The 23,862-nt window shown below is 48.5% G+C and overlaps 1 protein-coding gene across 2 annotated transcripts in view; it reads left to right on the top strand.

Moving 5' to 3' along the window:
- LOC143961812 (NACHT, LRR and PYD domains-containing protein 3-like) overlaps positions 1 to 23,862 on the top strand; it is a 117,535-nt gene that overhangs the window by 4,967 nt on the left and 88,706 nt on the right. For both annotated transcript variants that reach the window (XM_077471142.1, XM_077471143.1), the window contains exon 2: positions 19,749 to 19,819. In XM_077471142.1, coding sequence (XP_077327268.1) covers positions 19,780 to 19,819 — 40 coding nt within the window. In that variant the 5' untranslated portion in view covers positions 19,749 to 19,779. The remainder of the gene's footprint in view (positions 1 to 19,748; positions 19,820 to 23,862) is intronic.

Below are 23,862 nucleotides of genomic sequence, written 5' to 3'. Positions count from 1 at the left end.
TCGGGAACACGTGAAGAAGGCACTGACCCGTCTCCGCCTCCACGGTTTGTATGCCAAACCAGACAAATGTATCTTTGAACAGCAGAGCATTCAGTTCCTCGGCTTGATCATCTCGGTAAGAGGAGTAGAGATGGACCCACAGAAGATCTCAGCCATCCAAGATTGGCCTGCTCCTTCAGATAGAAAGGGAGTCCAGCGATTCGTGGGCTTTGCTAATTTTTACCGCAAATTCATAAAAGGTTTTTCTGCTATCATCGCCCCCATCACTGAGCTGACCAGACAGAACCGAAGGTTCCAGTGGACTCCCGAAGCACAAAAGGCCTTCCAGTCTCTGAAGGACCTATTCGTCTCCGCATCGGTCTTGAAACATCCCGATCCTGCTCTACCGTATACCCTTGAGGTGGACGCCTCGGAAATAGCAGTAGGAGCAATACTCTCCCAAAGGCAGGGACCCAAGTCCGTACTCCATCCAGTCGCCTATTTCTCCCGCAAGTTATCAGAGGCTGAAAGAAACTATGACGTTGGAGACCGTGAGCTTTTAGCCATCAAGTCCGCCCTCGAAGAGTGGCGTTATTTACTAGAAGGGGCTACTCATCCAATCTTGATCTACACAGATCATAAAAACCTAGAGTACCTGAAGACAGCCAAGAGACTTAAGCCTCGTCAGGCCAGGTGGGCACTCTTCTTTTCCCGATTTGTATTCCATATAACGTACCGTCCTGGATCCAAGAACACCAAGCCGGATGCTTTGTCCCGTATGTTCAGTCAGCCGGAGAACTTACCATCTTCTGACACCATTCTCTCGGCTGGGAACTTCCTTCTTCTCCAGGGAGACGTGATCTCTCAGCTTAAGCAGGCGTCCATAGGCGCCATTCCTCCATCTGGCATTCCGTTATCCTCCAGTGATGGCCTTCTTTGGCATGAGAGCAGGATTTTCGTCCCCCAGGCAGCCCGAACTCTGGTTTTGGCCTCCTGTCATGACCATCCCTTGGCTGGCCACTTTGGATCATTCAAGACCCTGGAACTACTCAGACGCACCTTCTGGTGGCCACGGATGAAAGATGACTGTAGAAATTACGTACAAGCCTGCACCACTTGCATCCGAAGTAAGGGCGACAAATTAAAAGCCTGGGGCCTTCTGAAACCACTACCCGTCCCTGACAGACCATGGAGAATGATCTCCATGGACTTCATCGTTGAACTCCCCCCTTCAGAAAACCATTCCACGATCTTCGTTGTGGTTGACCGACTCACCAAGATGGCGCACTTCTTGCCCATGAAGGGCACCCCTTCAGCCGCGGAGACAGCTAACACTTTTATAAAGGAAATTGTGAGGCTTCACGGCATTCCTGCCAACATCACGTCCGACAGGGGGGTGCAGTTCACCTCAAGATTTTGGAGGGCGCTCTGCGAAGCATTGAAAATTGACCTTCGCCTATCCTCAGCCTACCACCCGCAGACCAACGGCCAGACCGAAAGAACAAACCAAACATTGGAACAATATCTTCGCTGCTTTTCGTCTTTCTCCCAAGACGATTGGGCTTCTCTGTTACCAATGGCGGAGTTTGCATACAATAATACTGTTCATTCGGCCACCAAGCAATCCCCGTTCTACGCAAACTTTGGTTTTCACCCGTTGTTCCTGTCTGGCGACCTTCCTGAATCTTCCGTGCCAGCGGTTCAGAAGAACCTGAATTTCTTTGAGGAGAATAACAAGCTCCTACAGGAAACCCTGGCCAGGTCACAGGAGCATAATAAGGACGTATTTGACCGTAAGAGAAGAGGGGAGCTGGACCTTAAGGTTGGGGATCGGGTCTGGCTGTCTACCCTGAACCTTAAACTCTCCTGCCCTTCTAAGAAGCTGGGCCCAAAATTCATAGGTCCTTTTCCAATTAAGAGGAAACTTAACGATGTGGCGTTTGAACTCAAGCTCCCGGAATCCTTCCGAATCCACCCAGTTTTTCATGTCTCACTCCTCAAACCCACCGTCACGGACCTCTTCACCGACAGAATCTCCAACCCTCCGGAACCCGTACTGATCAATGGGGAAATGGAGTTCGAGGTAGAGGCTATTCTGGACTGTAGGAAAAGGCAGAACCAGACTCAATTCCTAGTCAAATGGAAAGGATATGGACCTGAGGAGAACTCCTGGGAGCCGGAGACCAATATCCACGCCAAAAGACTCATCCGCGCCTTCAAGAAATCCTACCCGAATAAGTTGGCTCGATTAGGCATCCGGAGGCTGCCCCTTGGGGGGGGGCAATGTCATGGCCACTCGGGCACTTCGGTCGTATTCAAGAGACTCACCCGTAGAGATCCGTCGTGGAGATCTCGTCGTTTCCCGTTGACGCGCGCTAAAGCCAATGAACGCGTTCGCGTCAACACGAACGCACACGCACGCGGGTCACGAACGGGTGCACGTCTACGTGCGAGGGCGCGCTGACCCGTCGTACGTCCGTTTGGCGCCCTAAGGCCTTCTTAAGTCACAGGCTCCCTTTCACCCGTGCTGTCCGGTCTACAGCGTGTCCGTGATCCGTGTTGTTTGCATCTGAACCTGTTATCTGATTCCTGACCTCCGGCTCGTTCCCTTGACTCTGATTGATTGCTGCCTGCCTACGACTTCTGCCTGTTTGACTACGTTTTCTGCCTCATCCCTTTGTACCGTGCTGATCCTCTCCTGCTGACCCGGCCTGTATCTGACTCCGCTGTTCCTGCTACCTACCTGAGTTCCTGCATTACAGAACATCTGCTTACCAGCCAGTTCCCGCACTTGTGCCTGCCAGGGACAGTCAAGCACCATCCGCTATACCAGTCTGTTATCTGTGCCCAGCTGACCTTCCGGACCAATACCATCTACCAGGCACTTGTGCCCTCTGGACTGTCGAATACCTGTCTCCACCTTCAGGGGTCCGATAGCCAGGGGATACGAGGGGCCGCTTCCTGCATTCCAGGCTCACCACCAGGTACGTGACAAAAGCGAAGACAGGGTCTGGCTGTAAAGTGAGTTTGAATAAAGTGGATGCCATTTGGAACACTGCTACCCAGAATTGCTGGGCTACCGGACACGTCCACCAGATGTGCAGGTGGGTGCCAGCAGTGTTACAACCCCTAAAACACAACGCCGAGTATCCTGGAACGTATTTGGCGATTCTAGCTGGCACTAGGTACCAACGCATTAATACTTTAAAATTGGCCTCAGAGGCAACAACATTTTGAGATGCGTTCTTGGTATTAGTCCAAATCTCGCTCCAGGCGTCAACGTCTAGGTCTATAGACAGATCGGCCGACCACCTCGTTGCGTATGGTGGGAGGGACGGGGGGGGGGGGAAATTGAGGTGAGCATATAATTGCGATTTGACACCTGGGGCATGTGGGTCTGAGTTGCATATTTTTTCAAAAAATGATATGTGGTGTTGGGTCGGACTGGGCTTAGGGAGAGATTGTAAGAAGTGTAGAATCTGAAGGTAACGGAAGTATTCCACACTGGGAAGGTGATATTGTTCATGGAGTTCATGGAATGTTTTTGGCAATCCGCCCCTCAAGAGGTCTAAGACTCTGGTTATGCCTGCTCCGAACCAGGTTGTAAAAAGGCCTGGTTCAGTGAGAGCCGGGGGGAAGAGCGGGTTACCAAAAATAGATAACAATGGAGTATGCGTGGATATGAGTGCGGAGGATTTACGAGAAGCGTCCCAAATTTTCAGGGAATGCACGGTAACTGGATTTGTGAGGGGGCCTCTCTTGGAATGGGGTAACCAGAGTAGGTTGGAAATGGCAATGGGGTGGACATCTACAGCTTCAAGGCTAACCCACAAGGGAATTTCTGATTTAGCATGGTAAAGAGCTAGTTGGGCCACTTGAGCTGCTCTATAATACTGTAAGAAGTTGGGCACCCCTAGGCCGCCCTGTGTCTTGTGGCGGAAGAGAACAGATCTAGCAATTCTCGGTCTGGTCGGCTCCCAAATATATTTAAAGGTTTTATTTTGCATGATACGATGGAAATACGGGGGAACCGTAGTGGGGAGAACTCTGTAGAAGTAGAGTAATTTAGGTAGAAGGGACATCTTGACCGCTGTAATTCTACCCAGCCACGAGACACAAAGCGGCTGCCAAGAAGCCAAGATACTCGTAAATCTCTTGAGTAAGGGAAGGTAATTTGTACGGTAGAGGGAGGATGGATCGTTCGTCAATTGGATGCCTAGGTAAGGGATGGAGGATGAGGACCATAAGAAAGGGAAATTATTTTGTAGCCGTTTAAGGTCATCTGTTGGCAGGGACACATTGAGGGCCTTGGATTTAGTTTGATTGACTTCTAGGCCCGATATAGTAGCAAAGCTATCTAGAAGCTTACAGAGGTTAGGTAATGTAATGTGGGGGGTTGTGACGAAAAGTAGGGCGTCGTCGGCAAACAAGCATAACTTATGTGATGTTGAAGCTAACTCGAGACCGCGTATATCGGGGTGTGCCCTTATCAGAGCCGCCAGGGGTTCTATTGCTAATGCAAATAGGATGGGGGAGAGGGGGCATCCCTGTCTCGTCCCCCTTTGAATGGGAAAGGGCGATGAGCGTGAACCAGCATATCTAACGTAAGCTTGGGGATGGGCATACAAAGCGTTTATCCAACTTAGAAAATGGGGGCCGAAGCCCCAACGTTGTAAAATATAGTGAAGGTATGGCCAGGATACCGTGTCGAACGCTTTGCGTATATCAAGCGAGAGCAAATGCATAGGGATGTTTCTCGATTTTGCTATATGTTGGAGGAGAATCACACGACGGATATTGTCACTAGCTTGCCTCTGGGGAATAAATCCCACTTGGTCTTTATGGATCAATCTACCTATAATTGGGTTCAGGCGTAGGGCCAAGACCTTGGCAAGGATCTTGATGTCCACGTTGAGCAGAGAGATGGGCCTAAAATTGGACCAAATTGAGTGGTCAGAATTGGGTTTGGGGATCATGGTGATGATGGCTGTCAATGTGTCCCTGCCCAGAGACTGACCCTGGAGGATAGAATTAAAGGAGTGTGTAAGGATTGGGGCTAGCGTATCAGAGAATTTTTTGTAGTAGGCTGCAGGTAATCCGTCGGGTGCGGGACGCTTATGAGGTTTGAGAGATTTGATGGCCGCCAGTACTTCAGATAAAGCAATGGGGGCTTCGATTGTGTCGAGATTTGTAGGAGATAGCTGGGGTAGTTGTAGAGGGTGGAGCAGGGCATCAGCTTGAGAAGTAGGGAAGGATGATGTGGCTGCGTATAGCTTTGACAATTGAGTGGAGAACTCAGTGAGAATTTTAGCGGGGTTACTGGTGGGACCTCTTTGTGATATTCGAAGTCTTATGGGCTTATATGATTTCTCGGGGTTCTTTAAACGCATCGCCAAAAAAGTATCAGGCTTGTTGGCTTTAATGTAAGCAGTGTGGGAGGATCTACGGAGTTGCTTGTCAGCTTCTTCAGTTAAAAGTAGGTCTAGCTCTAGTTTAGTTTTCTCGAACGCCAACCTATTAGAAACTGTAGGGTCAGATTGGAAATAGAGATAGTGTTGGTGGAGGGTGGCCTCTAGTTGGGAGGAACGCTCTTGCCTGATCTTCTGGAGGTGTGAGGCGACAGAGATACACGTGCCCCTAATAACCGGTTTGTGAGCCTCCCAGAGGAGAGTGGGGGAGATACCTGGGGTGGTGTTGTGGGTGAGGTATTCCGTGAGGGCTACTTGGATATCTAGACAATATGATTGGTTGGAAAGGAGAGTTTAATTCATGCTCCATTCTCTGCTAACGGGAGGAGGGATAATGGAAGAAACAGTCGTGATTGTAGCGCAGTGGTCTGACCAAGTAATGGGGTAAATGCGTGAGTGGAGGAGAGTGGGAGCAGATGCTACGGGTATAAAGATATGGTCTATTCTAGAGAAAGACTTATGGGGATTAGAATAGAAGGTATAGTTTTTCTTAAGGGGATTACATTCCCTCCAGGTGTCTACCAGTGCCGCCTTTTGAAATTGTTTGCGGAGTTTCATGGAGGGGGCCAGTTGTTCCGGGGAGTAGGGTGACCTATCCAGGTGTGGGTAAAGAACTTGATTGGAATCACCGCACATGAATAGGGCACCGACGTGGTGTGTTCGGATGACCTGGAGGAGGTGGGAGAAGAACGGGTTGGGATTCGTATTAGGAGCGTAGTAGGAGACTATTGTGACAGCCGTGTCCTGGAGTAGACCTGTGAGTATAAGGTATGGACGATCAGGGTCTTTAATTTCAGTTCCGGGGGTGAATAAAAGGGTATGGTGAAAGGCAAGAAGGACCCCTCTGTGTTTCGTATCTGCGGAGGCTGTAAAGACTTGAGGATATTTGGAGTGAAAGAATTTGGGGGTAGCGTGCTTAGAGAAATGGGTTTCCTGAAGGGCCACTATGCCGGCCTTCAGGGTAAGAAACGTGCGAAATGCCTTGACCCGTTTTTGTGGTGAGTTAAGTCCTTTAACATTTAAGGACAAAATGTTCAGGGGGGCCATTGCGTGAGGGAAAGAGTATGCTCGGGGGACCCGTTAGGGCACGAGCGGGCCGACCAGCCAAGGAGAAAGAAAGGGAGGGGAGGGGTATAGCAGAGGAAAAGAAAAAGTAAGAGCAGGAAAAGTTTGTGCAGGGAGGGGGGAAGAGGTGTGAGGCGGTGCGAGCAAAGGCACACCGCCCAACAAATTGTTGTTGCGGTCCGCCCGACCAGAGGGCGGGCAGGCGGAGTGTGCATCAACAAATGGGGGGAGCAGTGACTGTTCACCGCCGCGTACCCGTTGAAGTAACATTTAACAGTATAGTTAAAAAACAAAACTTAATAATAACAAACTCTACCAGATGAATGTGGCAGTTCAAGTATACATAAAAGAGGTGTAAAGGGGTTTCAATCACAGTAAAAAGTGAACCGTGAAGTAACAGTATGGGGGATAAAAATAGATCAAAAATTATATATATATATATATATATATATATATATATAAAAAGGGGAGGGGGGGGGAAGGGAAGTATATGATTCGCTTTACGATATAGCTGTGGAGAAACTATCATAAGAATCCTATGGTTGGTAGAGATGTCCATGCTGAAACAAAAAAACAAAAAGAAAAAGAGATAAACAGAATACTGTGAGAAGATCAGGGTTTGCAAGTCCCAAGAACTGACGACTCAAAAAATGAGGACGCCAAAGCAAAAAGTAGGGCAAAAAAGCTGGTAAGAGCGTTTCTCAGCGGGGAATAAAGACCTTCGGGCTAGGGAAGCCTACGCTGGAGGAACGTTTCGGGGTGTCCCGCTTAGCAGAAGAGGAGCTTGGAGTAGCTTGACGATTCCGTCTTGGTGTAGCTGCATAGGAGTAGGGAGCAGGACGAGCTGGAGTGCGTGGGAGAGATGTGTCTCGAGGTTCAGGTGCCACAAGGTGAAGAGATTCCAATAAATTCTGTAGGGCTTCGGATGAAGAACAGGTATGTTGTTGACCTTGAAAGGAGAAGTGGAGCGCAAAAGGGAAGCGCCAAGCATATTTTATCTGATGTTGCATCAATATTTGGAGCTGCGGTTTCATGGCACGTCTCTTTGCAATCGTCGAGGGTGCAAGATCGGTGAAGAGCTGATATGCGTGACCTTGGAATAGCAGATCTTGTTTGTTTCGTGCGGCCGAAATCAGTTGCTCTTTCGTTCGGAAGTAGTGAAGTTTCACTATGATATCTCGGGGAGGGCCTTCGGGTTGACGACGCGTTAAGGCTCTATGAATCCGATCGAATTCAAGACCTTCGATCGGGATCGACGGGGACAGTTCCTGAAAAAGAGCGGTCGTAAAAGACTGCAAGTCGTCTACCGTCTCGGGGATGCCACGAAGGCGAAGATTTGATCTCCGTGAGCGGTTTTCTGCGTCCTCTAAACGGGATAGGAGGACCGCGTTGTCATCTCGGAGGCTAGCTTGGTCACGGACCAATTCTTGTATTGTGAGTTCCGTGTCGTCTGCCCTCGTTTTGAGGTCTGCTGTGCGCTGGCCTAGGTCACGGATCTCACGGGTAAGTCTGTCTGTTATTTGGTCAGATGTGGCTTTGAGGGCTTTGTGGAGCATGGTCTCCATGTGTTTCAAGAAGTCTGCTTGGGACATACCTGTCTGTGAGGTAGGTTGCGGTATGTTCATACACTCCGTGGAGGTGTCCTCCTCATCGCTGCTCCCATGATGTTGCGGGCTGGTAGTGAGCTGGGCCGCCGCTGAGGCCTTCGCCGCCATTTTGAAGGAAGCACGCGCCAGTGCTTCTTTGGTTGGTTTCGGCTTATTTTTGCCCCGGTGGCCGGTCAGAACCATTCCGGGAGAAGCACAGGGCGCTCCGCTATGTGGGTCCTCAAAGATTGAGGTGATTGCCGACTGGGAATGCAGTGCTATGGCTCGGGATTGCGGCGGTGAGAGCGGAGCTCTAACGGGATGCGTCCGTCATGGTGAGCTTCGCGCATGCGCCCCCAAGTGCCACTATTTTTAGCGTAGTTTTTGCTGGGGTTTTGGGCGATAGCGGGCCGGTTTTAACCCCTGCTAGCGACCGAAAAAGTGTTAAAAATGACCCGCAAAGCGACGCTTTGCGGGCGGGTTTGCAGCACTGCCCCATTGTTTTCTATGGGAAGGGGCACTTTAGGAGCGGTGTATACACCACTCCTACAGCGCTGCAAAGCTTTGGCTTGCAGGACTTTTTTGTACCCTCCTGCAAGCGCACCGCTCCAGTGTGAAAGCCCTCGGGGGCTTTCACATTGGAGACACAGCAGCGGCTGTTTCAGGGAGCTTTGCAGGTGCTATTTTTAGCGCTGTAGCGCTTGCAAAGCGCCCCAGTCTGAAAGGGGCCTTAGAGCCCTTTCAGACTGGGGCGTCGGGGGGCCGTCGGCGGTAAAGCGCCACTATTTTCTGCGTAGTTTTTTCTGGGGTTTTGGGCGATAGCGGGCCGGTTTTAACCCCCGCTAGCGACCGAAAAAGTGTTAAAAATGACCCACAAAGCGAAGCTTTGCGGGCGGGTTTGCAGCACTGCCCCATTGTTTTCTCTGGGAAGGGGCACTTTAGGAACGGTGTATACACCACTCCTACAGCGCTGCAAAGCTTTGGCTTGCAGGACTTTTTTGTACCCTCCTGCAAGCGCACCGCTCCAGTGTGAAAGCCCTCGGGGGCTTTCACATTGGAGACACAGCAGCGGCTGTTTCAGGGAGCTTTGCAGGTGCTATTTTTAGCGCTGTAGCGCTTGCAAAGCGCCCCAGTCTGAAAGGGGCCTAGAGCCCTTTCAGACTGGGGCGTCGGGGGGCCGTCGGCGGTAAAGCGCCACTATTTTTTGCGTAGTTTTTGCTGGGGTTTTGGGCGATAGCGGGCCGGTTTTAACCCCCGCTAGCGACCGAAAAAGTGTTAAAAATGACCCACAAAGCGAAGCTTTGCGGGCGGGTTTGCAGCACTGCCCCATTGTTTTCTCTGGGAAGGGGCACTTTAGGAGCGGTGTATACACCACTCCTACAGCGCTGCAAAGCTTTGGCTTGCAGGACTTTTTTGTACCCTCCTGCAAGCGCACCGCTCCAGTGTGAAAGCCCTCGGGCTGTTTCAGGGAGCTTTGCAGATGCTATTTTTAGCGCTGTAGCGCTTGCAAAGCGCCCCAGTCTGAAAGGGGCCTTAGAGCCCTTTCAGACTGGGGCGTCGGAGGGCTGTCGGCGGTAAAGCGTCAACTATTTTTAGCGTAGTTTTTGCTAGGGTTTTTGGCCGATAGCGGGCCGGTTTTAACCCCCGCTAGCGGCCGAAAAATTGTTAAAATGACCCGCAAAGCGGCGCTTTGCTGGCGGTTCTGCTGCGGTGCCCATTCAGTTCAATGGGCAGGTGCGGTGGAGGAGCAGTGTATACACCGCTCCTCCACCGCTCCAAAGATGCTGCTTGCAGGACTTTTTCTGCCATCCTTCCAGCACACCACTGCAGGGTGAAAGCCCTCAGGACTTTCACACTGGAGAGACAGGAGCAGCTCTTTACAGGCGCTATGCAGGCGCTATTTTTAGCGATGCAGTGCCTGCAAAGCGCCCCCGCGTGAAAGGGGTCTAAATTAGCCCTGAAAGAGCCGCTGCTCCGAGGGCTTTCACACTGGATCAGTGCGCTCGCAGGACACTAAGGCTACTTTCACACTGAAACATTGCGGGCGCTGGCGGTAAAGCTGCGCTATATTTAGCAGCACTTTACCGTCCTTTTAGCAGCGCTATTCGGCCGCTAGCGTGGGGGTTTTAACCCCCACTAGCGGCTGAAAACAGGGTTAAAACCACTTGCATAGCGCCACTGCAGCAGCGCTATGCCAGCGATTTAGCTGCACTGCCCCACTGTTTTCAATGGAAAGGGGCGCTTTAGGAGCGGTAAATACACCGCTCCTGTAGCGATCCAAAGATGCTGCTAGCAGGACTTTTTTTCCCGTCCTGCAAGCGCACCGCTCCAGTGTGAAAGCCCTCGGGCCACAAGTTGTGGATTGTCCACTTGCCACATCACCTGCCACCAGATGCGTATTGTCACTTGTCTGCTACAATTGTCACTTGCCACGTCACTTTCCTGCTAAGGTGGTCTCTCGCTGCGTCACAGAGTCAGGCAGCAGATTACCAGTCAGGCAGCAGAGAGATGATGTAATCTCTCTGCTGCCCGCGGCTGCCTGCACAGTGAGGATGGAACCGCAGGGATGCAGGGTGGGTGGTGAGAGATGTCATCTCTCTGCTCCCCCTGCCTGCCTGCTCCCTGATTGGCCAGCAGCCCCATCACATACTGAGCCACGCAGCTGCTCGTCTGCTCTCTCACCCACCCGCTCCCTGACCGAGCCGCCCAACCCACCCACGCTCTCACCCGTGGAGCCGCCCGCTCATGGAGCCACCCACTAATGGAGCCGCCCACAAGCTCACTCACCCGCAATTGCCCCCTCCCCCGGATCCATCCGTGAGCAGTATATAACTAAGCATCTCTTGGGGACGGCACATTTTCCAAGGGGGCTCTTTCTCTTTCTGACTTTGTACTTCAGTGAATGAGCACAGGAAAATACTTTGAAAAAACACACAGACTACAGGTGACCTTGTTTACCCGTTCAGCTCTTTCTCCTTGTAACATGCAATGTCTACCACTCCTTCTGACAGCTGTGTCCTCTATCCTTAACCACTTGCTTACCGGGCGCTCTCACCCCCTCCTGCCCAGACCAATGATGGACGAACTTCCGACGGGACGTTTCGCGAACGCGAACGTGGCCAAAATTTTGCAAACTGCAAAGTTTGCAGCGGAACCCATTGACTTTAATGGCAGGCAAACCTAAAAAACGTCCAGGTCATATTTTCAGCCACAAAATACTTACTAGCTGTGCACACATAGTCCCACAACATGGACACTGACATAACAAAAGTATTAAGTGAATCTGGGATCGACAACGACAAGCATTCTTTTTTTATCTGTGAAATTTTGACAATTTAGGAGCGCATGAATGCCATGTAGGAGAGGCAAGGTCAGGCCAGGCTATGAAGGGGGTGCAGGAGATGATTAGTGCCACAGTCAGGGCAGTGCAGTCCTGTGCCATTGTCCTGTGCCATTGTCCCAGTGTGCCAACCTGTGCTTGAGCCCCTCCCTCTGCCCGGCCCTTACCCCCACCTATGCAGGGCTCCGCTGGGGGGGGTCCAGAGGTGCCAGTTCAGTGCTGAACCTCAGCCAAGGTGCTGGCACTGCCTGCTGATTGGCTTCTCCGCTGCTATCTCCCTCACTGACACCAGCACTGAGATAGAACACTGACACCAGCACCACGATAGAAACTGAGCACTGACACCAGCACCATGATAGAGAGCACTGACACCAGCACCGAGATAGAGAGAGAGCACAAGAGAGCACTGACAGCAGCACTGATACCAGCAACTCGCTGCGGGACCCAAAAATATGACACCGCTCAACCTCTTCAAACAGGAGGGTATGGGCATATAGTACGGTGTGCTTTTTTTGTACAAGGAAGTGAGCCAAAGGTAGAAAAAAGGTCTGTGTGCTTGATTAAATAAATCGTTTATAGAGTTATGCATATACATGGTCTACTGGTCACATGTGTTGAATTCCTCCTGAGATCCATGCCTCATTCATTTTTAGAAATGTGAGGTAGTCAACACTGTTGTGAGCTAGGCGAGTATGCTTATCGGTCACGATCCCCCCTGCTGCACTGAACGTCCTTTCGGACAGGACACTGGACGAGGGGCAAGCCAACAGTTCCATTGCAAATTGGGCAAGCTCTGGCCAGAGGTCAAGCCTGCCCACCCAGTAGTCCAGGGGTTCATCACTCCTCAGAGCGTCCACATCGGCCGTTAACCCGATGAAGTCGGACACCTGTCGGTCTAGGCGTTCCCTGATGCTGGATCCGGATGACACCTGTCGATGGGTCGGCTGAAAGAATGACCCCATATCTGAAGTCACCAACACATCTTCAAACCGGCCTCTTCTTGCAGGCGCTATTGGATTGGTACCCGCAACTCTTTCTCTGGGAGTGGGAATTCCTCCTCTGCCAGCACACGCAAAAGCAGAATGCAGCAGTTGTCGAAGCAAGGTCTGTAAGTGCTCCATTCTGACAGCCCTCTGTGACGGTGGTAACATTTCCACCATTTTGTGTTTGCACCGGGGGTCTAAGTATGTTGCCACCCAGTACTGGTCCTTGACTTTTATGCTTTTTATACGGGGGTCCCTGTTAAAACACTGGAGCATGAAGGCTCCCATTTACACTAAACTGGAAGCAGTGTGGTGGCCTGGCTCCTGCTCATCATCCAGGATAATGTTGTCCTCCTCATTCTCCTCTCCCCATCCACGCACAAAAACAGAGATGCCAGAAAGGTTTAAAGCATGCTCTATTTGCTCCACCTCATCCGCCCCGGCACCATCCTCCTCTGACTCCTCTTGAGACTCCTCTTGTTGACTTGTCTCAGATAGAGTAGCCCCCCTGGGAATTCATCCAGCATTGCGACTTCCTCATCTTCCCGCTCCTGCTCCTCCACGGCTTGATCAATGACACGACGCAATGCACGATCCATAGAGAAGGCATAAGGTACGATGTCACTGATGGCACCATGGCTGCGACTGACCAGTTTGGTGATCTCCTTAAATGGCCGCAGAAGTCTGCATGCGTTGCGCATGTACAGCCACTGGCACGGTGAAAAAAAAAACAAGCTCCCCAGAACCTGTTCTGCTGCAGAGTTCATACAGGTAGACGTTAACTGCACGTTTCTGCTGGAGCAGCCTATCAAGCATATAGAAGGTTGAGTTCCATCGCGCCAGGCAATTGAAAATAAGACGTCTGACCGGCAGATTGTGTCACCGCTGAATGTCAGCAAGGCGAGCCATGGCTGTGTAAGATCTTCTGAAATGGGCCATGGCGTGAGGAGAAAAAATAGCCGATTACCGGCTCTGTTTACATCACATGATCGGTTGTCATTGGCTGACAGCTGATCATGTGGTAAGGGTCTGATCACAAAGTGTGCTGCCCCCCCCTTGTAGGGGGCGCGCAGGCCGCGCGAGCATAGGAGGACGTGTATTGACGCCCCCTCCCGGTGAAGTAGGTCCGTACTGTAGCCATCATTCGGCTATAATGTGGATCTGGAGAAGTTAAACTAACAGGCCGGGTTCACACTTGTACAACAAATGCTCCGACATTGGGAGCTCATGTCGCATGACGTGTGCAAATCAATGGTTCCCTATGAGAGCGTCTTAACTGGTCCGACACAAGTCGGTCCGACTTTGAAAAAGGTTCCTGTACTTTGAAAAATGGTCCGACTTGCATCCTACTTCAGCCCATTGAATATCATTGAAGTCAGATCAAAGTAGGATCCTTGTCCTAACCATCCGACTTGTGACATCTAACATGGTGATCACAGCAGCAGTAAAAGGAATTTATGTCACTCTGGGATTGTTTTGATTGGTCAAAGGACAAATTGGACTATATCAAAGTCGGAGCAAAATCTTATCTTGTTCATCCAAGTCGGATAGAAGTAGGACAGACGTAGCAGGGCAAAGTAGGATCACAGTCGTAAAACAGTCTTGTTGTACCAGTGTGAACCCGGCCTCACCCCTCTTCTCCACCCCACAGCTTATATATTTCATCCTCACTTCTGTCCTCTCCCTATTACCCTCCCTATTACTGCACCCACCTGCTAATTCTACACCCACTCCAGGACACTGGTGCGTGTCCCTTCCTATAAATCACACTCCCATATTTCCTCCCTTACCCTTCTGCTTCTCCTAACCTCTGGAGATATATCCCCAAACCTCGGGCCTCCATCATTTACCTGTGCCCAATGCTCCCATCACCCTACACCCTCTGGCTACAGCCGCAATCCACATAATCTAGTTGCCATTTCTCTTCTCCCCAAGATCAGACTCCCTTTCTCTTGCGCCCTTAGGAATGTCTGCTGCTCTGTCTGTAACAAACTCACCATCCTCGGACAACCCATCACCCCCAGCACTAAAGCCAAAATTCTCGGAGTCATCTTGGGCTCAGACATGACGATGGATGCACAAATAGGATCAGTAGTCAGTGGATCTCACTACCTTCTTCACCTACTGCATAGACTCACCCCCTTCTAGAAGGAGATACAGCAGCAGTAGTTGGAACAATCATGAATTCCCGACTCAACTATGCAAATTCCCTCTGCCTAGGACTTACAAAATACCAAATTTCACATCTACAAACTGTCCAGACACAAAGCAGCCAGCCTGGTAACTGGAAAAAAAAACATGGGAATCAATCACCCCGACCCTGAGGACCCTCCATTGGCTAGCCGTGAAGGATCGAGTTACATTCAAGACCCTCTGCCTCACTCATAAAAGTACACATGGAAAAGCCCCGCAATACCTCAGCGACAAAATAAAGCCCAGGGTCACCCAGGGTCACAATCTCCGGTCAACTAACCAGAACCTCCTCCACATCCCCAAGACCCGTTACAAATGAAAAGGCGAACAAAGGTTTGCAGTACAAGGACCACGGCTATGGAATGCTCTACTCGCTCGGAGGAAAACTATCTGGCCTTCAGGAAGAAGCTCAAGACCCATCTCTTCTGAAAACCCAGACGGACACTAGCAGCAAAAGTCCCCTGAGGCGATTCATTATCCTCTCTCCATGATCTCTTTATCGCTAACTCATTTAATCTACTCGCCATTACCGAAACCTGGCTTCATGAATCCAACACCGTGTCTTCCGCTGCCCTAGCCCATGGTGGTCCTCTTTGGACTCACTCCCCCAGATCCAGTGGAAGCAAAAGTCGGGGTATTGGAATACTTCTAGCCCCACATAGCGCCTTTCAGGTAGACATGTGCATTTCGTTTCGTTCCGATTCGGAAGAATTTTCATTATTCGGATGCATCCGAATAACCGAATTACAATGCTAACAAATTCAGGCCAAAATTCGACTCAATACCGGATTCGAAATGATTTCAACATGATTCGACATTATTTCAACCGCATTCGAAATGATTTCAACATGATTCGACATTATTTCAACCGCATTTGAAATGATTTCAACATGATTCGAAATTATTTCAACCGCATTCGAAATTATTTCAACCGCATTCGAAATTATTTCAACCGCATTCGAAAATATTTTGTAACCCGACTTTAGGACCATGTATCTCGGGGTCACTTAGTGCTAGAAACTCCAAATTGTTGTAGTGCTAGTTCTATTGTGTTTGCATACCAAATTTGGAGTTTCTAGCACCAAGTGATCCCGAGATATGTGGCCCCAAAGTCGGGTCACAAAATATTTTCGAATGCGGTTGAAATTATGTCGAATCATGTTGAAATCATTTCGAATGCGGTTGAAATAATGTCGAATCATGTTCAAATCATTTCGAATCCGGTAGAAATATTTTCAAATTTGGTTGAAATATTTTCGAATGTGGCTGATTTTTCGAAGTCAGTAGAAAACTAAACGAAATCCGAAAACTAATTTAAGGAAGTTAACGAATATAACTAAATGAAATTAATGAATTAACGAATTAAAACAAAACGAAACTAAACAAATTTTTTCCTTTTGCACATGTCTACTTTCAGGTACTTCACCCACCTCCTTCTCTGTCACTCTCCTCACTTGAGGCACATTGTCTTCATCTTTTCTCTCCGGTTTCTCTAAGGATAGCTGTGTGTTCTACCGGCCCCCTGGATCGGTATCAACCTTTCTTGATGACTTCTCTGCTTGGCTACCCTACCTTCTCTCTTCTGAAATCCCCACTATCATTCTTGGTGACTTCAATGTCCCTACTAATACTAACACTCCTGCTACTTCCAAAAATCTCAGTCTAATGCCGCGTACACACGAGTGGAATGTCCGACAGAAAAAGTCAGATGGAAGCCTTTCATTGGATATTCCGATCGTATGTATGCCTCATTGGACTTTTCCAATGGAACCAATTCGTATCGGGAAAACCACTCGTCTGTATGCTTTTCCGACGGACCAAAAATTACGCATGCTCTGAAGCAAGTACGAGACGGAAGCTATTGGCTACTGGCTATTGAACTTCCTTTATCTAGTCCCGTTGTACGTGTTGTACGTCACAACGTTCTAGATGGTCGCTAATTTCAAACCATAAAATAATCGTAATAAGCCACAAATATGCAATTATAAAATACAAAGTGCAACTGTGCATAAATTAGTCAAATAATGCTTCCGGAACCCGGAAGTGATGTCCATATCCTGTTTTACTCTAATGCTGTCTGTCTGATGTGTTTATATCAGCTTCGTTTGTGAGTAGTTTTAAAACTTGTTTAATAAAACTTAGATGTTTTAAATACTACACTATGGCGGTCTCCTTTAATCTATTCCTTTGAGTTTACCTGCCATTCACGAGGAAGTTAGAGAAGTCTCCTAAAGATTGTGTTACCCAGCCGTTTTCTGCAATCATCCTGGTGTTCATCATTTATATTGCTGTTTACTCACAGCAGTGAGGTAATTGCATATTATTTGCACTCTATTGCACGGATCATCACGGATGGATTGATTGCCCAGCACGTTGCACGTTTTACTTAGTGCATTTATCGAATTGCATGATCTGACTGTGTATGGGACATTTTATCTTCAATCACGCTGGTCACTTGAATTGAACATTTTATTTTTATTTTTGTATTTTTGTTTGTTATTTTAGTACCTGGTTTTGCTTCATTTTATACACTTTTTAAGTATATCCACTCTTTATATGTTTTTGTTTTTTAGGTTTTGTATGACAAATCTGCGTTTTTTGCACATTTAGTCACTTTATGGTCCTTGCACTAGCTATCACTTCAACGTATACCCCGAACTTGTCTTTGCTTCACTATATACATTTTGCAATAAGTTTACACACTTTATATATGTATGTATTTTGGTCTATATGACAAATTTGCGTTTGTTTGCACATAGAGTCACCTTATGGTTTATGCACTAGCTATCACTTTTATATATGCACAGAAGCATTATTTGACTAATTTATGCACAGTTGCACTTTGTATTTTATAATTGCATATTTGTGGCTTATTACGATTATTTTATGGTTTGAAATTAGCGCATCACATTTTTTATTTTTATTTTCCAGTAGTGAGAGACCACTCATTTAGTGATTGCTGCTTTTTTCTACTAGTTACTTTCCATTTTTTCCATAGAGCGCAGAAGTTTTTAGATATACGTTCTAGATGGTCGGACTTTGGTTTGACCGTTTTTTTTTATTTTTTTATTAAAGTCGCCCCAAGTCATGTTGTAAGTCGCCCCAAGTTGCTCTGTGATTCACACTCAAGTCATTTCCAAGTTGCCTCCCAAAGTCACGCTGGAAGTCATGTTGCCCCTGTGTGAATGGACTGTTAATGATACGGCATGCGCTATTGGCATATTATTATTGGCATATTATTATCACGTGCACCGGCATATTATCATCTCTTGTGCTTATGCGTGCGCCGGTTCATAATTTAATAATTTATCTGGCGCACAAATTGAGGTATGAACCGGCGCAGCGCATTCCTCTTAGTAAATTAGCCCCTCTGTCTTCTGTACTAAATGTGTCCTTGCAACTATTTGCCCTGCATGCAAACTTTCCTTTCACAGCCAACTCTAATGCCGCGTACACACAACCGGACTTTCCCGGCAGACTAGATCCGAAGGGATTAGTCCGTCGGACAGTCCGATTGTGTGTGGGCTAGTTCGATCGTTTTTCGAAAAAAACAGAACAATAGAACATGTTTCAAATCTGACGGACTCAATTCCGGTGGACTAAAATCGGGAAAACTGTTTGTATACTAGTCCGATACGAAGATATTGGCTACTGGCTATCGAACTTCCTTGTTTAGTCCCGTTTACGTCAACACGTTAAAAACAAAACAGACTTTCGAACAGACTTAGTCCAGTTGTGTGTGGCCAAGTCTGTTAGTTCAGAAAGTCCGTTGGAACTCAGCCGAAAGTCCGTCGGGAAGACTGTCGGACCTAATCTGCCGGAAAGTCCGGCCGTGTGTACGCGGCATGAGTCTTTTTAGTTTTATAATATTTGTAATCTGTGGTTCATCAGAACATTATTCTGAATATTTTCTTCAGCATTCATATGACAAATCATAATTCAAAATCAGAAAAACCTGACATATCAGTATACTGTACACAGTTTAGTCTAGACGGAAGGAATGCACACAGGTCCCACCCATGAAGTGTACTGTACACCTTTTCCTGACAAAGTGGCCACTAAAGAGCCTTGATTGTGTTTTTTAACCTCTTTTAATGATCCATAAATACTGACCTTCCTGAAGAATCCTCTTGGAAGCATCTTATTATTGAATGGAGGTCTCTTCTGACCACATGCTGCTTCCATTTTGGGGCCTTCTCCTTTTTATCACCTGACCTCTCTCGAGACATTTTACTGGTAGATACTCTGTACAGGGCAGGACTTACCATTGGGCTTGACTGGGCTCAAGGCCATGGGCCCCGCCCAATAGGGGGCCCCACAGAGATACATAGCCAAGTGTACTCGGCTCAGCTCCGCTCACAGTGCCGCCCTATGATGGACATAACACAGGGAGTGGGCGTGACTGTGAGCCGGGCCAAGTACTCTCGGCTCCGCTCGGGACTGCGAGAGGACTCGAGAGCTGCCAAGAGGACCAGAGAGCTGCCAAGATACACAGGACTCTGTATCTCGGCGGCACCATTTTTAAACTTCAAGACTGCAATGACAAGGCTGCAAATGACACTGGGGCAAGGCTGCAAATGACAAGGCTACACTGCCAAGGCTGCAGATGACAATGACGCTGGACAAGGCTGCAGATGGACACTGATAAGGCTACATTGATGGGCATTTTAATGTAAGTTTTTTTCCCTTAAACTTCCCTCCTAAAAGTTTTTTCCTTAAAATTCCCTCCTAAACTTGGGGTGCGTGTTATACGCTGATAAATGCGGTAATGTATAGACGGTAGGGCCCAAAAGTGACACAAGCCCTGGTGCCCCCACCACCCTAAGTCCTGCCCTGACTCTGTAGCTGATTAGTAATAGTCTTGTATGTGTGGAGGAGACACCTAAACGTACAAGTCTGTAAGTTGGCCCTAAACAGGGTCCCCGATTATACCAATCAGATAAATGCTGGGATCAAGGTTCTGAATAACCCTCATAGCTATGGGTTGTAAATGACACGTATCCATCCAATTTTGACCTTCTCTGATTGGACAACCAGACAGCCAATTGTTATCCACATAAGCAAACAAAATACTCCTTATTGATTCCATTCATCACACTGATAGTGAGTTTATTATTGTTTGTTCTCCTTCCAGCTGATATCATCTCGGGTCATCTCCTGATGTCATGGCGACCTCTTCCTCCTCATCCTCCTCCTCCTCACAAGGTATGACTGCTAATCCTTTCCAATGTTTTCCTCCGTCACACATCTCCAAAGATTGGAATTAAATGATAGGACGTCTTATGTCTCGCAGTCTGGATATTTCCTGTGGACATCTGGTATCGGTATAAAATCCCAGTCGCGGCACCACTGTAGTCATATATGTAGCGTTACCCCTGAAGAAGTACTTGAGTTTGATTGGTTCTCTACCCTGCCTCTCAACCCCAAGAATAGTGTCAGCACCTCTAGCCAGGCATGTACTGGCCATCGGGACTACCGGGAGTTTCCCGGTGGGCCGATGGCTCAGTGGGCCATTCTGATGTAAGGGGGATAGCAGGGGCGGACTGACCATTCAGCCACTCGGGCACTGCCCGAGGGCGACGGGCCACTAGGGGGCCCCATCAGTAAAACCAAGGACAGTATGTAAAAATCTGTGTTTTTTTTTTTACATCTGTCTCTGAAATATTCCTTACTGACATCCCTTTGGTCTAAAAATCCTGAGATTATAGCTGCCCCACCTCTACAGTGTCTTCTCAGTCCAATAGAAACATGTCTGTGTATACTGTGTGATTGTATACTGCATGGCCCCGTAATCACTGATTGCCTGGGGGCCCCATTATCTCCTATTGCCTGGGGGCCCCACGAGTTGTCAGTCCGCCCCTGGGGGCTGGTAATGGGACACTCTGATGTAAGGGGTGCTGATGGGACACTCTGATGTAAGGGGGTGCTGATGGGACACTCTGATGTAAGGGGGCTGGTAATGGGACACTGTGATTTAAGGTGGTGCTGATGGGACACTCTGATGTAAGGGGGCTGCTGATGGGACACTCTGATGTAAGGGGCTGCTGATGGGACACTCTGATGTAAGGAGGCTGGTGATGGGACACTCTGATGTAAGGGGGCGCTGATGGGACACTCTGATGTAAGGGGGCTGGTGATGGGACACTCTGATATAAATGGGCTGGTAATGGGACACTCTGATGTAAGGGGGCTACTGATGGGACACTCTGATGTAAGGGGGCTGGTGATGGGGCACTCTGATTTAAGGGGGCTGGTGATGTGACACTCTGATGTAAGGGGGCTGCTCATGGGACACTCTGATGTAAGGGGGTGCTGATGGGACACTCAAAATGTAAGTGGGCCAGTCTGGATGAAGTCCAGGGCCGAATTTCTGTCCCAGTCCAGCCCTGCCTCTAGCACAGTTCAGCATCCCTCGTAAGGATTGCCACCCCTTACATTGAAACCGAACACATACCAACCACCCAGGCCCCCAGGTTAATCGAGTGCAGACAAGGCACCAGTTGGGTCTAATTACCACCTCAATCAGCCACAGAACCCGTACAAACAATACATGCTCATCTCCAAATGGATGAGAGAGCAACCTCATGTACAGTGAATATTATAACAGTGAAGCCTGGGGCGAGTGATATTGGACAACGACCGACAGTGGCTTGGAGACTTGGATCTACAAATTAATCGTATGTTTGGCAGAAGGAACTTACGAATGTACAATGCCTGTGCCGATTGATGTTGGGACATGAGCGTCAACAACTCGGAGGCAGGCTTTTTTTACGAAAGGGATGCAGGATAGGAAGCATAACAAATTGCAAGATTGCACATGATACGAAAAGGTTAAAACGCTACCTGCAACAGTGAGCGGGAACCGCCCACGAAGACCGCGAACAGGGAAGCCGCAACGCACTCGATCGAATTCACAAACACGAGGTGAGATGGGAAGAGCCGGCCCAGCAACGTGTAGTATCGTGCACTGAACCGATAAAGAGCAAGGGCGAGCGGCCGGCTTAAATACCCACGGGCTCCTCCCATAAATTCAGGCCACCAATGCTCTTTGTTGGTTCAGTGCGCGATACTACACGTTGCTGGGCTGTAGGGTTGCCACCTCATCCCTTTAAACCCAAACACATAATAATTACACAGGTTCTGTGGCTGATTAAGGTGGTAATTAAACTCACTTGGTGCCTTATCTGCACTAAAGACCCCTTTCACACTGAGGCACTTTTCAGGCGCTTTTACGCTAAAAAAGCATCTGAAAAGCTCACGAAAACCTATTTTCATTAAAATCAATGAATGCTTTCGCATTGGGGCAGTGCGCTGGCAGGGCGGTGAAAAAATGCCCCTCTCCATTGAAATTAATGGAAAGCTCTTCAAAAGCGCTCAGTGTTTTACTGGCAGTTTAAAGGTGCTTCAGTATGAAAGGGGCCTTAGCCCTTGTACACACGGTCGGAGATTTCGACAACCAAATCCGTCGGATTTTGTCCGTCGGATCTTGTCCGAAACTGTTGCATACACACGGTCGGACAAAGTTGTCCAAAAATCCGATCATTCAGAACGTGATGACGTAATTTTGTTACGATGGGACTACGTTCAGGCTAGTAGCCAATAGCTTTGATGTAGGAATTTGATCTGAGCATGCGTGGCACTTGGTCCGATCAAAATTCTCTACACATGATCGGAGTATGTCCGATCGAACCAGTTTGTCGGAAAATATTTCCAACAAGTTGGAAAATTGGGTCCGACGGATATTCAGACGGAATCAGTCCGATGCATACCACACACAGTCGGATTATCCGACAAACCGGTCCGATAGGACACATTCTGTCGGAATCTCCGATCGTGTGTACAGGGGCTAAGTCTCAGAACCTGTGTAATTCATATGTGTTTGGGTTTAAAGGGATGAGGTGGCAACCCTACTGGGCCGGCTCTTCCTAGCTCACCTCGTGTTTGTGAGTCTGTTCATTCGATTACACATGTCTTGCAGCTTCCTCATACGTGCTCTTCATCGGCGGTTCTTGCTCGCTGTTGCAGGTAGTGTTCGTACCTTTTCGTTCATACGAAATGTTATGATTCGCTATGTTTCCTATCCTGCATCGCCTTTTGTTCTTGGCTGCCTCTGAGTTGTTGTCGATCGTGTCCCGGCACAGGTGTAGTAGATTTGTATATCCCCTCGGCCTTGCTTGTCGTCCCATGCCACAAACATACATTTCATTTGTAGATCAAAGCCTCCGAGCCACTGTCGGTCGTTGTTTGATTTCACTCGATACAGGCTTTGTTGCTCATAGGATTGACAGTGGGTTGCCGTCTCATCCATTTGGAGATGAGCATGTATTGTTTGCACGGGTTCTGTGGCTGATTGAGGTGGTAATTAGACCCACCTGGTGCCTTGTCTGTACTTAATTAGCCTGGGAGGTTTGGGTAGTTGGTATGGGTTTGGTTTAGAGCAGGGGTCTCAAACTGGTGGCCCTCCAGCTGTTGCGAAACTACAAGTCCCATGAGGCATTGCAAGGCTGACAGTTACAACCATAAATCCCAAAGGCAGAGGCATGATGGGACTTGTAGTTGAGCAACAGCTGGAGGGCCACCAGTTTGAGACCCCTGGTTTAGAGTAAGGGGTGGCATACACTCTGTAACCAATTCGTATCGCTTTCACTTCATACTTTTTAACCAACTTCATTTACCCTACTACGAATGAATGAATGAATGAATGAATAATTTGTATAGCACACAATGCGAACTGAATCACCTCAAGGCGCTGTGCTGAGCTTTGTTGTCCAGCTTCTAGAAGAGGAAGGTCTTGAGTTTTTTTCCTGAAAACCTGGAGGTTTTCTTCCAAGCGGATGTTGGTTGGTAGAGCGTTCCATAGCCGTGGTCCTTGGACAGCGAATCTCTGTTCCCCCTTTGATTTGTAGCGGGATTTGGGAACGAGGAGGAGGTTTTGGTTAGAGGATCGAAGACTGCGGTTGGGAGTGTAGTGTTTTTTTTTCTTCTCAAATAGGTATTGAGGAGCGTCTCCATGCATGCATTTGTGGGTGAGGCAGAGGGTCTTGAATGTGATTGGAGCTTTGTTGTCCAGCTTCTAGAAGAGGAAGGTCTTGAGTTTTTTCCTGAAAATCTGGAGGTTTTCTTCCAAGCGGATGTTGGTTGGTAGAGCGTTCCATAGCCGTGGTCCTTGGACAGCGAATCTCCATTCCCCCTTTGATTTGTACCAAGATTTGGGAACGAAGAGGAGGTTTTGGTTAGAGGATCGAAGA

The sequence above is a fragment of the Lithobates pipiens genome, unplaced genomic scaffold (assembly GCF_037356315.1).
Source record: "Lithobates pipiens isolate NorthernLeopardFrog02 unplaced genomic scaffold, aLitPip1_a1.2 Scaffold_8, whole genome shotgun sequence".
In the NCBI taxonomy this organism is placed as follows: domain Eukaryota; kingdom Metazoa; phylum Chordata; class Amphibia; order Anura; family Ranidae; genus Lithobates; species Lithobates pipiens.
The sequence above is the reverse complement of the archived record's forward strand: the minus strand, read 5'-3'. Positions and strand labels throughout refer to the sequence as shown.